We start from the raw sequence: 15,454 nt of genomic DNA on the forward strand, positions 1-15,454 counted from the left end.
TTTGGAATAAATAATTGATAATTAATGGTCTTAATTCCTTATATGATATTAAATTCGATATATTGGTGCTAAAATTTGGAGGCGGGTAATATAAAAGAAAATTGGTGGTTAATTTATTATCGTGCCCCATATTTTTGGTGGTTGCACAGTGGAATGTTCCTATAATATTATTCGCAAAACTGGTTTTTAACGAAGCAAAATAATTATTAGAAAATTCAATCGGGACAAAAAATTGGACGTAATAATTACAAAATTCGCCGTTTGCGGAAGGGTAATACCTGTAACACGTTTTATATTACAATATATTCGAGTTCGTAAACGCGGGGACGGAATTTTAAATTTATTTAAAAACCCCAATTTTGGGCTTTTTAATTGCTGCGTTACCGTTTGCTACGATAATGTATTGCATAAATATTTATTAGGTCGCTTGGCCAACCTTGTTTTTTTTCGTATTTACCGATTCCTTTTAAAATATATTTTCGCATTCCGTATAATATTTAAAAAAATAATTTATTTCCAACCGCTAAACCGGGAATTAACCCTAATTGAAAAACCATTTAAGCTTTCCACTATTAATATTATCCCCAATTACGTATATATTAATTACGCCATTTTTTTCCGCTTTCGGGATAAAGACAAAAACCGGGCCGTGGAGCTGCTAAAATTTGGGTTAATGCATATTTTCGTTTAAATTTAACATTTATGCGGAATAATTGAAAAGGATGAACAGGGCCGGTATTTATTTGTTTAAAAACGCGAATTAATAATGCAGGTTATTATCCATAATATGGATCCAAATACCGGTATTCCAATTTTGGATAATATCGAAAAGGGCCATTTTGGAGGCGAAATTTTAAAAAATATTAATTTTTGGAATAAACTATTCCATCAAATTACTCCCCATCGTATGGAAAAAAAACTTATAATAATTAAAACAGGTATTCCAATAATAATATGGGGCGAAGGGCCTAAGGCAAACCCAAATAGCAGCCCTACCGTGTCCGCCTACCAAATTAACCGGTGCACCGGTGGTTTGGTTTTAGTCGTCCAGGTTTATTATTACGTTTTAAATATAATTGGATTTAAAAACTATATTATGCAATTGGCGGCCAATTGTATAACCCTGGCCAATTCGATACCTTTCCCGCCTTTCGACCCGGCAAACCTGGATATATTGCGTTTAACCATTAAAATTCCGGTTAATAAATTAATTAATGGTCCGCTTATACCCCAAAGGAACCAAAATTACCGGAAATAGCAGGCGGTGCTGCTCCACCTATTTAAAAACAAAACGGCCGAATTAAAAAAACTCGCCACGCCGCGGAGCGGCGATTAAATATCGACGTATAATACGTCGTATATTTATTTTTAACGTGTTTTTAATAAAGTGAAAATTATTTTATACAGCTTTTCGCGAAATATGGTTTTATGCTGGGGCGAGGCCATTAATTTTCGACCGCGGTTTTACCGCCCACTTTTGCCCCAAGGATTAATGCGCAACGCGTTGGGCTGCGTTATTTTAAATACGAATTTTATCCCTTTATTAACGGTCGCCGAAATGGTGGACGAAACGCCGTTAAATAAATTAACGTATTATATCCGCGCGTTAACAAACAGTTGCGACAACGAATATATCGACAAATTGCTAAATAAGGTGGCGTTTATTAGGAATAAAAATATTATTAACCTGCGATTAATTTCGTACCCGTTTATAAATATATTTATAATTAACCATAGGCCTGCCGACGTTAGTAGTTTTAATTTTGGGTTCGGGAAACCGATTATTTATCGGCATTTGTTCGGCGGTTTTTCGACGGAGGGCGTTATTATTATATATCCGCCTGTCAAATTTATTAACCCCGACGAAAAGTGCGTTTTTTCGGTGATTATGGAAAAAAAGCTTGTGGGTAAAATAATAAAAATGCGCGAATTTTGCGATTTTTTCGAATATCGCGGCGTTAATTAAATATATTAACTGGTTTAATAAATATATAATTATTGCACAGGGATACCGCGCTATAATAGCAGAAGGGCGAGGAAAAGGCCTAACGGGCCTATTTTTACGATAAATACTGGTTTCTGGGTTAAGGTAAATCCGATTAATATTTTGGAGTTAAAGTTATAGCTTGAGTAAATACTGGTTTACAAATAGCTCCTTACTTTTTGGTGGGGGTTTTTTGTTTTTTTTTTTTTTAAAAAAATTATTTAAGGGATTTTTATTATATAAACGGTATAAAAGACGATAATTACAGGTGGGAAAAACCGTTGTTATCGTTAATATAAAGTCAGTGAGGAAAGCATTTAAATGAAAATTTCGGCGGTAAAACTAAATTTTAATTCCGCTGCGATCGATTTCCCTTTATTGCGATTATTAAAACAACAAATAATAGGTTATTTAATAAGCGTTTAAAAGCGTGAGGACTGGGGATTAGGCAATAACGTTTAATTACGTATTATTAAATGAAAACCAGGTTAATTTAGGCGAAAAATTAAAAACTAAATTTAATATATAAAATAAATAGGGTAAATAAGGTAATTAAATAAAATTATCTTAAAAAAGGAGTTGACAATTGTCCGATATTTTATTTAAACGCTGCATTTTACCGAAAATACGCTAACCTCCCATTCCGATAACCGGTTACGATTATGGGCCCTTTTGCCAAATATAAAAAACCCCGCCGTTTTATAACGGGAATTCTGTTTATCGCTATCCGGTACCCGGAAAATAATCGTCTCCACTAACCGAACTCACTACGAAATAACAAATTTTAACAGTTTTTTTTTTCTTTTTACAAATCCCTATTTTCCAAGCCAAAAAAATAAAAACTTTTTAACCCCTGTCTAACATTTAATATTAAAAAGATAAATTTGCGGTTATGTATAAAAACACTTTTTTCCGCTTTAACGCGACCTTTTATCGCGTTGGGAAATACGGCAAATTATATAAGGTTTTTTTATCCGCGAAAATCGACGTATCCGACGTACATATATACAAAATATATTTATTTTTTTTTCCCCCTATATATAATCCTTTTATTTTCAAAAATGCAAAAGGCGGACAAATAAATGGGTCGAAGCCAAAAAAAAATTAATTAGCCACATATAAGTTACTTATTCCTATTAAAAAATTACCAGACCAGCATTAATTATTAATAATTTGGAAAATTGGGGGGTTATAGCGATATTATTATTATTAATAGCTAAATTTTCCGGTATAGTGGAAATAAATAAGCGGGGGTAATTAGCTAATATTTAATATTTGGTTCCCACAATTTGTAACTTCAATTTGTTTTGCTGCAGCGGTAACCCCCGTTATGCGTTAAAAGGTTACGATTGGTTTCCCCATTAGTTTTGGCCCCGCCGGTTCTGGGGATGCAAATCTTCGAAAACATTTCCCTATTTTGCATTTATTGCGCCATATTTTATTGGTTTAATTTTTTAAAGCTAAAATTTATTAATAAATTTGCAAATATTTTTATTTATAATAATAGCTTTACTAATCCCCGGCGCCATTATTTTAACGCCGTGTAAAAACCCCGAATAATGGTGGAATTCGACGTTAACGCTGGCGGTGGCCAATACGGTTACAAATTTGTTAATTTTTTCGCGGAACAAATCCAATCTTTCGACGTTTATAAATATAGGCGGGAAACCCCGCAATTTATCCGGTTTAACCCGCGTTAGCGCCGCGTATATAAAAATGGTATCGTTCGTTTTTTCTTTTCCTATTTTACCGCCTGCGTACGCTGTTTACGCAATTTTATTAATTACGTAATTCCAAAAATGGTAAAAATATTCCGGGTCCTCGATCGATCGGAACGTACGGTCGTTTAACATAAAATACCGCAACGCCAAACCGGCCGGTAGTGGAAATTTTTCCGAGTTAGTAAAACTTTTATCGTAAACCATTAGGGCCGTCCCGGTGGCGATTCCGCCGCCAGCGTTTATATTAAAAAAAACCACCCGTTCCATATTAATACCGAGCCCCGCGGTATGCGTTTATACCCATTTTAGCGTAATATAAACGTCCTCCACGGCCGCCGGTATTGGGTATTCCGGTGCGAAGCGGTAATTTGGTATAAATATATAATTATATATTCGGATTACCATATTAGCAGCAAAATTAATATTATTATCCGCGTTTCCTATAATAAAACCACCGCCAAAATAAAATATAATTGCACGATCCGGTGGCGTATTTATTTTTGCAAATATATCGGGGAAAAAATATATAATTTTTATTTAAATACCGTCGGCGGATTTAACGTTATGGGAGGGTTATTAAATTGAAACTGGTAAATGGGGGAAACCGAATATATCCGGGTAATGGGATACAAATACGTTACGGACAACGGGTATATCGTTAAATGTGTTTATATTTGGAATTCCCTCCCAAATGAACCCTAATTTAGGGTTTACCGTGGGGACGGGTATTCGCGAAACCATTTCCGGTTATAAAATGTTAAAAATTTTTTTTATTTTTATTTTAAGGTCTAAATTAAAAGCGATATTGTCTGTTTAAAATTAGAATATTTAACAGCGGATTCGCTAGCCTTTATATTTTTTCGGCCGTTAGTGTCGATAAGCTAACATAGGTTTTTAAAAACCTGTTTTATTTGAAATATAATTTTGGTCCTCGTAACGTCCCAGTTTTGGGATATGTTTAATGCAAGGAAACATATTGTTATTTATGGAAAAAAACCGTTAACGCAATCGAAAAATCCCAATTAAATCGGTGGATTGCGTTACTATAATATTGTCCATTTTACTATTAAAAATTCTTAAATTCGTCGATATTTGAAATTCCGTAAAATATCGTAAAATATTTCGCTTTTTTTACATAATTCCTCCCTATTCGGAATTCTGACGCCTTATCCAAATATCCGCCAATTACGATAAAACCAATAAATATACGGAAATTATGGAGGGGCGGATTAAAATAGGTATCGAATATTTAACATAACGCGGCTAAATTAAATGCTTTTTCTATAATTATGCACAAAATACAGCGAAACAAAAACCCGGAATTCGTAGCTTTTTATCTAATTTAAAACGTAATATACCTTTTTGGTTCGAAACTAACGTCCTATTTATAAGGGATTTTCCCTCCTAATATATATATCGTTTTTTTTGGGTACGGTTACCCGCGCCCCCAGTAAAACGTATGGTCGCGATATAATTAACCAATTATATATTAGGTTATTAATAAAACTTAAATAATATAACTATTTAATCCGTTAAATTTTCCGTATAATTTGTATTTTTTTCGGTTGGAAGAAGTAACAGGTTTTAGCGGTGGCAAAAATCACTAATTTAGTCGATTTATATTTTATGATTTTGGTTATATTGTTTGTTAAATTCCCGTTTTTCCTACCGCAGCGTCCATTAATTTAACTGAAATAAAAAAACAACTTTGTTTTGTAAATTATTGAGAAAAAAAAGATGCGAGCAAACAAAAACCGCTTAACGGGATTGGAAAAAGTTTTAAAATTAAAAATGGGGGTTTTGAACCCGTTATTTTCCCCAAATAAGTTTTTACCATTCATCCTAAATTCGGGGTTTTATCGCAGCAAATATTCGTTCGCAGCTGGTATAAAATTGTACCATACCTGATAAATTTAATAAAGGTTTTAATTTACAATTTTAAACAAATTTTGGGACCTCCTATAAAACATATATTAACTCCAACGGATTAAATATTTAGTGGGAACACCCCTAATTTGGGATTAAATTTGTATTTTATAATTGGAAATCCGAAATAAATTTTAATAAAATTAAATATAAATATTTAGGCGTTCCAGTAACCCGAAAAAATAATTTGAAAAGGCAAATAATATATTTTAACTAAATTGTAACCTGTATTGTGTTTTTTTTAGCTGCAAAACGTCGCAAAAAGCTTAGAATTTTAAAGCGAACGAGCAAAAATGCGATTAAAAAGAAATATTATAACGAATTATTTAGCAAATTTAATAAAGGATTGTTAAAATTAAATAAAACGGACGCGATAAAAATCGACGTTTAAAAGCTTTTAAACGAGGAAATTTAAAACCCGGAAAATAAAAACCAAAATTCCGAAACCGCGTTTAAAAATAAAATAGCAATTATGCAAAAACGTCGGGAAAAGTTTGAAGCTTCGATAAACCGAAATATTAATCCCAAATAAAAGAAATGGTTTAAAATTTTGTTCGACAAATTTAAGGAGGATTTATTTAAATTAAATAATTTTTATTTTATTAAATCCAATTTTCGAAATGGGGCGGAAAAATAAGGCCAAAATACGAGTGGAAACAACGACGAACAACCAAATAATAATACAAACGTTAAAACCGGATATAATCGTGGCTAACCTGGGCATATTAAAAACGAATTTTCGCCCAGTGGAAAAAAAGGAAATGGCTTAAAATAAACGCTTTTTAATAACAACGAAAAATTATTAATTCCTTTTCCTGGAAACGCTCCGGATAAAAACGTCAAAATTATAGGGTAATTCGGTGGTTGGGGTATTAAATATATTAATATATATAGCAGTTAAAACGCTCCGACGTATCGCATTAAAAAATACTGCTATCCCCCAAAATACGAAAAGAAAAAATATTAAAAATATTAAAAATAAAATGTTTTTAATTAGGAGAACAAATATGGAGAAAAAATGGAAAACGGTAAATATAAATATACCGGACGTTATATATTTGGGATTTACGGGGTTATTTGGACACGTAATTTGGATATTTCCCCGTATAAATTGGATTTAATCGAACCCCAACGGAAAAAAAAACCTATTATTTATATTTTCGTTAAATGGAAAATTAATGGGGAAAAAATAAAGTCCTGGGAAACGCGGACCTATATTCGACGATTATGGAAAAAATTAGAAAAAGCAAACCAGGTTATTTACAATACGGCGCTCGAGACCGAAAACAAATATAAAATAATTTAGGGCTTGGGGCGTTTAAATAACCGGTCGCCGTTTATCGGCCTTATCCACGATATAATTAAGCAAAAACGAACGGAATCCCTAAATCCAGTTTTATTAGCTTAGGAGCGCGTTGAAACACCAAATTAAACGGCCAATCCTATTCCGGCAAATGTTTCGATCGCCCAATTTTTTGTAATATTTCCGGTTTCCGGAGGTATAATTGCGAAATATACGGTATTTATGTATCCGGTTATATTGGCCCTTTCCCATGGTATAATATCGCCCGGTTAAACACCCATTTAAATAATTAAATTTAACCCGGCAGAATTTATTCCCATATTTAACCAATTTTTTAATTTCATATAATTTATTTAAGCTTTTACCCCGGTTGCGTTACCTATATAAATCGTACCCTTTATTTATTTACTGGTTTTAACACCTTTTAAATTCTTTAGTATTTGGTAGTTTGTTTAATATTAAATTAATGCAACCAGCCCTTTTCAATTATTTCGTTTTATTTTAGCATTAAATAAAATTAATAGCCATATAGATTATTTGCATTCGTAAAAAAAGAAAATAAAGACTTTTGCCCTCTTCCGAAATATAGCACTAATTTATTAAAAACGATAGGAAACAAATATTAAAATTATTAAAATTACCGATATTTGCAATTAAACCCCGTAACGAGTTTATTTTTGCCATTAAAACTTTTAGGAATTCCTGGATATTTTTTACATTTACCTTTAAACCAAAAACTAAATCGTTAATTTTTTTAATTTTTTACCGGTATTCCGAACGATATTTTTTTGTGCAAATCGGACCCGAGAAAAAATATAATTTTAGTATTTTATTTTCGGAAAAAATATTTTTATCAGGAATAATAAAGTCGATTAGATTCCCGGTGCTGTCGGAATTAACGGAGTTAATTTTTTCAATTATTTAATTAGTAAATATTTGCCCTATAATTAATATACGGTCGTTTTCGACTCCCTGTCGCTTACCGCTAAATAACTTGCTGGAACGTGTATTTGTTAATATTAAATAGGAATAATATAGCTGGTAAATTTAAACGCGTTAACGTTAAATACGTTGCAATTTTTCTGCCAAATATTAAAATCGGCGGGTTATCCTATTATATAATACCCAACGCACCCTCAGTTTGCGGCGCAATTACCAAGGCCCATTTTGGGGCCGTCGGCCAAAATTGCTTCGATTAAAAATGGGTATATGCAGCAATTGGATAAAGCCTTGGCCCAATCCCGGTTTTTGCGTTCCTGCCAGGTTTTCGTTTTTCGAACCCTAAATTCGAACCCTTTATTTTTTGGCGGTCCAAAAGCTGGCTATTACGTGTATAACGATAATAAATAGTTTTTAAACCAATTTACGCCAATATGCCCCAATTTGGTATAATTAAATACAATTCCTATATAATTAAACCGATATAATGTTTATATTATAGCTTTAATTTGGAAATAAATATAATTTATAAATCTTTTTTTTTTAATAACATTTTTACTGCGAATCTTCCTATCGTACAGAAAAAATAATTTGTATACCTATTTTCCCGTTTTTTTTTACTAATAATGCCGGTAATAAAAAGCTAATTTCGAAAAATTCCCATAATTTTCGCCATTATTATAGCCATTATCGCTTTTGGCGAAGGTGCGCCCACACCTATTAATACTTTGGTTATCCGTAACGGCCCCGAATTTAACATTATACGCGCGGCGGTTTACGCAAAATCTTTCCCAATAATTATCGAAACATATATAATTTTTGCTATTATTGCAATATTAATAATCCTAAAGGTTATATATATATTGGTTTTGTGTATCGCACGTTTTTGTTCGTAATTTTTCGGGTTAAACCCCGAAATATGGTAAATTATGGCCAATATATTTTTTGAGGCCATATTAAGGGATTTTTCAATTCGTATATATATTTTTCTACAATAATTGATGCAAAATTAAAAGCAGTATATTTAATATATAAACCCGATACGGGTAAATAAGATGTTAATAAAATTATAAACATATTATAATTTATAAAATTTCCACCGCTTTTTATATTTGAAACGGGTATATTTAACCCAAATCGTCCGTTTTATCGAAAACCCTGTTATTATTTTGTAAATCCATCCAAAAACTAGGCTCTATTTTTACCAAATCCTACCGCTTTAAGGTAATACTATTAAATAAATACGTAACCCGACGGTTGGATAACGGTTTTACTATTATAACCGAAAAACAGGTATTTGCCGAAACAAATAAAGAAAAAAACAGGTACATTTTTTTGGACGCGCTGGCCGAAAACTTCCCCGACACCGTCGAATTTTTTCACCAAATTTTGGGCGTGCTATTCGCCGGCCGCGATACCACGGTTTCGTTTATTAATTGGTTATTTTATAACCTCGCGCGCGACCCGGCCCGGTATTTAAAATTAAAAGTAACATGCATGGGTGGGAATTTATACCGGTAATTTTGCTTTTTATTTTTGTATTTTTTTTTCGTATTTGTTTCGCGTTTATAAATAAAAATTTAATACGTTTTTGCCCCGTTTATTTAATTTGTTGGAGGATTTTAAATTTGCCCCGGCCAATAGTCGGTACTAACCAAAACTGCGTACTTGGTCGTGAAGTTATTACAACCAATCGACCGGATAAAAAATTGGGATTTAAAACAAAATGCGAAATATAATATAACGGCCATAATATGCTTTGGAACGGGAGTTAAAGTTAAATTGCATATAAGGGGTGTTTAAAAATAGGTTTTTAAGGTTTAGCGCCACTATTTCGTTTTTCAATTTTAAAGTTTTATTTATAAACCAAAAAAAAGGAAATGTTGGAATACATTTAGCATTGCAATTGCTTATAGCGGGTAGCTTTTAATGCCATAAAGTCGGGTTTTGAGACTTTTGGAATTAATTATCCAAAAACCCTATTGCAGCGATACAGCTACTGTTATTTGGGTGTGCCAGACCATTGTGCTTAAATATTTGAAGTTCAAAGGCTCCTGGCAGGTTGTAAATAATTGGAATTTTCGACTGCTCGACAAAATTGACGGTTTTTTAAGGCGGATATATCTGTTTGAAATTTAAGGCGTGGTACCAGCGGTTAATATGAAAAACCGTTTTACTAAAATATCGTACCGAATTTGCTGGATCGCTTTAAACTGCGAATTTCCTTTTAACTGTTTTTTTTTAACGTCCATTTTTGGATTTAGCAAACGAATGGCTATCGCGGTTATTATTACTGCGGTTTATCCGGGAGGACGAAAAGGACGAAATACCTTTTTTAAATTGTCCAAAACAATATATTAAACGGGAATTTGGACTGTGGTTATTTTATAAATTTAAAATTTGAAATATTGGGTAGTATAAAATTTTTACCGGAAAGTTTAATAAATTATACCGATCGCGGAAACCTAAAATAGGATTTGGTTTTATCCCGATATCGTTATTCCAAATATGCGAACGGGTTTTTGAATTGCAATTATCGCTTCGTTTATATTTATTAAAAACGGGTAAATTTTGGAGCTAAACCATAATACCCGTTATACGCCACATTACGCAAAATTAATGTTAAAAATAAACGTTATAACGTTATCCACCGTAATTTGCTAAAATATTAAAATACAGCTATTACCCTCTGTTTAAATGCCTGCAAATTACAATTAGGCGAACTCCATTTAACTTTTTTCCGATTAAAGGTTATCCGCACGTTAGCCGGCGTTGGATGTTTTTTTATTTTTATTAACATCTATTATTACGGCGTTTTATTCGCTTTTTTTTTATTTTTTATAATATTAAGGTAAAAGGTTATTTGGCCCGATATAATTTTATAAACCGCCTTTAAACGATAAACCACCTATTTTTAATCTATTATACAGCCTTTTTAAATTTATCCCTAAAATATATAAAAACGTGAAAAAGCTTTTTTTGCATTGTTAATATATGCGTCGAAATAAGTTATAGCGCTTTGGTTACACGAAAATCGCATTTTGAGAACGTGATATCTGGTTTTTCGAAAAACGGTAAAAAAATAATATATTTTATATTAATAATGTATAAATAAAATTTAAAGCCCATATTTAAGTTTAATTAAAAAAGTATTAATAGTATAAAAACCAAGGTTAAAATATTAATAGAATTTATTTGCCCTCCGTCCATGTTTCGGGTATATCCTCCCAACGTATTTTAATAATATATAATTAGGTTTAATAGTTTATTTCCTATTTTCGTTTTTTTATAACCCGTACTAATAGTATTATAAAATATGAAAAACTTTATTACGGACGAAAATAATGTTTTAACGGGGTTTCGGTGGCGGCGGTTTGGGCACCCCGGTCGTGTCGTACGCGTTGCGCATTAAATTCGGTTGGATAATTTGTATAATTATTTTGGAAAAATAGCACGTATATGCTGGTATAATAAATAAAAAAATTAAATTCCGTTTTTAAATTCTAAATGGAAGTCCAGCTTAAAATTTACCGTTTTTATTGGCAGTTTTCCCTAATTTAAAAAGTTTAAAATATCCGGTTTTCGTATAAAAGTGTTAAACGAAGGTAGAGGATAAAATGGGAGGGTAAAGGTTTAAAACGAGATTTTGGGACAGGGAACCCCGATAAATGGGAAACGTATAAAATTTATATAATTGAAAAGTGCGATAAGTAAAAAAAAGGGGGACGATTCCGGATTTTACCGTAATAAGATTTCGCTGTGTATTTTGGCGTATTGCAAAGTTTGTTTTAAAAATTTTAAAGGTTTAATACGTAATTGCTGTGTTTATTTCGTGATAAAAGGGAGTTATAACTGGGAATTTAAAATTAATTAAAAATGGTAGTAAAATCGTTTTTGGTTATATATCGTATTTATTAACGAATAATATTTTTATTATAAACGCCTTCCGGGCCCAAGTTACGATTTTAAAAACCAAACGAGAAAAATTATTCGGGAATAAATGTTAAACAACCCTACCAGGTTAAAATATGCAGGGATTAGGGCGGAATTTAGTAATATCGAGCGATGTGGTAAAATTATTTTAAACGAATAATAAGAAATAATCCCCAATACCCCCAGGTATTAAATTTTTTTAACCATTTTTGCCTTTTTTAAACCCTTTTTATATATCCGTAATTTAGGTTTAAAATTAGGTTTGGTAAACCGTAAGCTTTTTAGGGAAAATTTATTCGGTAGGTATTATAGGTAATATTTTCGTTTTTTTATAATCGTTATTGGTGTGCAAAAAGGTGGGAAAATGGGCATATAGCTGGTTTAGCTATTTTGGTATATTTTGCTCGAATTTGTTATCGAGTCCTTTGCATTCGATAAGCGCTTGTTTTACGAAATGGCATATTTAAAAAGGATTTAAAATAGACCGACGAAGGGTGATTATAAATTTAAGATAAATAGTTCGATTTGTCGTTAAAGGGTCGTTATTATATATCGAACCGGGTTAAACCATTTTTACCTTAATATTATAATATCGGAAATAATTGTACACTATTATTAAATAATATAAATTTCCCAGGATTTCGGTCCAAAATTATATTAATATATTATTATCCCTGTTAATATAGGTATATTTAATTTTAGGGAATTAACTTCCGGATTATTTTTTTTTATTTTTATTTTATTAATTAAGGCGTATATTAATATTAGGTTCCAAAGCATATTTTCCATTGTCCAGAGGTGGTAAAATTGCAGTTTCAGCGAACGGGTATTCGCAGCTTTATTATTCCGGCTAAATTTAATACGTACCGCATTATTATGCAAATTGCCGCCGGCTTTGCTTAACCTGTAACGCCCGACAAATAAAGGCCTTTAGTAATTGCTGTTTTATTTACCGCTAACGTAATTAATTATTCCGGTTACATAAAGGGATAATAGTGCGTTTGTTAATACCGAAACGAACAAATTTCGGTTTTCCCGCAAAATTAGCAAAATGGTTGGAAAAAGTTTTTAAATTGGCCTAAATAGGTTTTAAAACCACAAAAATAAAAACGCAATGCTTAATTTTATCGGGGATGTTTTGAAAAAGGATTTACCCAGTGTTTTTTTTTTAAAATACCTGGAAAAAACCCGAAAATTTCTAAGAAAAACTGGGTATAAAAGTTCCTTAAAGTAAAAGCAGGATTTCGAAACGCAACCTTGGGTTGTATCGAAAAACGGTTCGGTTAAGGATATAATTATTTTTAAAATTTAGCAAAATATCGTTTAAAGCGATTTACATTTAACGCGAATATAATTAATAAATTTATCGAATAAAAAGCAGATATTACCCGAAATTTTTAAAGATATTTGTTTCTTCCATATCGTTAGGTTTGGGACGGGTTTAACGTATTCGAACGTTCGTAATCAGGATTATTAAAGGTTACCACTAATTCCAAAACTATTAACCATTATTTTTCGTTAATGGTCGAAAATCATAAATATTGCTTGTGCGCGGGCGAGTTTAAACTATGGGGTATTATTCACGAAAACGAATGGTCCGGGACCAAAATTATGGGAACAATTACCAAAAGGTTAAAGCAAAAAATAAAAGGGTTAATAAATATATATTACGATTGCGGAACGTTTTCGGTTATTAATAAATTTGGTATTTTTAAAATACGTTTATAAATACGATTACCCGCAGGTTTTTGTTTATAATTCCCAATACCTTTTAATTTTTCAATTTTACGCGACTATTCGAAAAAATATTAAAAATTAAAACTGTTTAATTAATATATGGGTTATTCCGCGTTTAAATTAATTTTACGGGGTTAATATTACGATGCGGGAAACGCTGGATATATTAATTCGGTATGGATGGATGCGTATCGTTGGCCAATTAGGTCGTCGTTTAAATATTTAAATCGGGGAATAGATGCAAAAGTTTAAATATTGGTTTGGGAGGCCCCGGTGGAAATATTGCAATTTAAACAGCATTAGGTTATCGCATCCAAACGGATACCGGCGTAAATATAATGCTGGGGCAGGGAGGTGGTATTAGTATGCAGTTTAAAAACCGTACGTAATATGGAACGTAAAAAACGTTTACCGATTTAATATTTAGAGTTTTAAAGCTAAAAATAACTATAATTGGCGTTAATACAAATAATAGAAAAATAAAATTTTACACTGCCTCGGGTCCGACCACGAAATTTTAAATTCCAAATTTCAGTTGTAAGATTTGTATTAAATATAAAAATTCGGTACTGAATTTGTTTTTAATTACAATTAAATAAATGGAGGGTGACCATTGTTTTAACCTATAACGGAATCGCCACGGCCCATTTTTGGGCCTTTGGTTAAATTGCCCCAATTAAAATCGGTATATCCAAAACTGGGCAAGCCCTGGCCTAATTTCAGTTTTTCCATATTCCAGGTTATTTTCGTCGGAGTCCTAACGTTTTTTGGGCATCCCAGAATTTGACTATTATATTAATGCAAATCCAAATTAACGGCGAATTGTTTTTGGATTTACAATATAGATTTTAATGACGGGTTTTTCGTTTTAATTACCTAACCATTTTTTCGGTTTTGTACCGTTTTGAAATTTGTAGATTTTACCTGAAAAATGCGACAATTATATTTATTTAATTTTTCCCTTATTTTCAAAATAATTAAGCGGTATTAAAGGTTTAAAAAGCTAATTGAAAAAATATGTTCGCTCCCTATTTTTGGATTTTAAAATTTATTTTTCGAATGTGCCGGCGTATTGTAACGGATTGTTGGTATATATAGTCCTTTTTTTTACCTAATTACCGTTTTTGGAATATAAATTTATAGTGCTTTTTTAAGCTATTTAACATATTCTGAAATAATCGTGCCCTTTTATACTTTTTTAGGGTATTTTATATTTTATTATTTATTTAGGAAAAAACCCCTTTAAGCACATTTTTTTTATATACGCAATTAGCCTCCATTGCAACAAAAATAAAAGCAATATTTTCCATAACCCGATTCGGTACAGGAGTTTTACGGGTAATTAGCCCCATAATCGCATTTGCAGGCCCAATCCTTTTGGTTAAAATAACCTAGTTTATATATAAATGGCCGCTGGTATAGTTATTTAATTTTATAAATACTATATTGCTCGGTTATAACGTTAGCAACGTTATTAATATCCAAATACCTATCGTGACCGATTTTGGTAAAATCGAACTGTTTACCTGGGTCGCCATCGGTTATACAACCGTTAATTCCTGCGTCGTGCCGTTTTACCGCAGGTTATACATATTTGGTAATATAAGGTAATATATTTATATTTACGTTTGTATTTAAATGGCGGGTGCTGCCGTCGCGGGAATTGCGACAAATATGGATTTCGTCGTGCTCGGGAGGGCGATTATTGGAATTGGGGGTGCTGGGTTATACCAAAAATATTTCTGTTTTTTACAGGTTATTTTATTTACAAAAAAAACAGTATTGCTAATTTCAATTTTAAATTTTAATATTATATTTTATAATTACATTTTTTCCATACCCGTCGAAACCCCCCGTGGCCAAACCTTAATCGGTATCGGTTTTGCTATCGGTTTATTATTTGGCCCCGTC

General features: G+C 31.9%; 4 protein-coding genes across 4 annotated transcripts; 2 read left to right on the top strand and 2 right to left on the bottom strand.

Moving 5' to 3' along the window:
- Positions 1–787: 787 nt before the first annotated feature.
- PpBr36_02302 (uncharacterized protein) lies at positions 788–1,966 on the bottom strand (the record flags this gene model as incomplete). The annotated part of the gene is made up of 2 exons (XM_029889484.1): positions 788–1,115; positions 1,632–1,966. A coding segment is annotated over one exon (273 nt), but the record flags the coding sequence as incomplete, so codon positions are not given.
- Positions 1,967–8,535: 6,569 nt separating this feature from the next.
- PpBr36_02303 (uncharacterized protein) lies at positions 8,536–9,682 on the top strand (the record flags this gene model as incomplete). Its single annotated transcript, XM_029889485.1, has 3 exons — positions 8,536–8,724; positions 9,167–9,361; positions 9,518–9,682. Coding segments are annotated over 3 exons (543 nt in total), but the record flags the coding sequence as incomplete, so codon positions are not given.
- Positions 9,683–10,008: 326 nt separating this feature from the next.
- On the bottom strand, positions 10,009–12,267 carry PpBr36_02304 (uncharacterized protein; the record flags this gene model as incomplete). The annotated part of the gene is made up of 3 exons (XM_029889486.1): positions 10,009–10,104; positions 11,256–11,335; positions 12,258–12,267. 3 exons carry the CDS (start codon positions 12,265–12,267, stop codon positions 10,009–10,011), a joined length of 186 nt encoding a protein of 61 aa, XP_029753213.1.
- A 1,060-nt stretch (positions 12,268–13,327) lies between these two features.
- PpBr36_02305 (uncharacterized protein) lies at positions 13,328–13,907 on the top strand (the record flags this gene model as incomplete). Its single annotated transcript, XM_029889487.1, has 2 exons — positions 13,328–13,495; positions 13,782–13,907. 2 exons carry the CDS (start codon positions 13,328–13,330, stop codon positions 13,905–13,907), a joined length of 294 nt encoding a protein of 97 aa, XP_029753212.1.
- Positions 13,908–15,454: the final 1,547 nt, after the last annotated feature.

The sequence above is a fragment of the Pyricularia pennisetigena genome, chromosome 3 (assembly GCF_004337985.1).
Source record: "Pyricularia pennisetigena strain Br36 chromosome 3, whole genome shotgun sequence".
Lineage (NCBI taxonomy): Eukaryota > Fungi > Ascomycota > Sordariomycetes > Magnaporthales > Pyriculariaceae > Pyricularia > Pyricularia pennisetigena.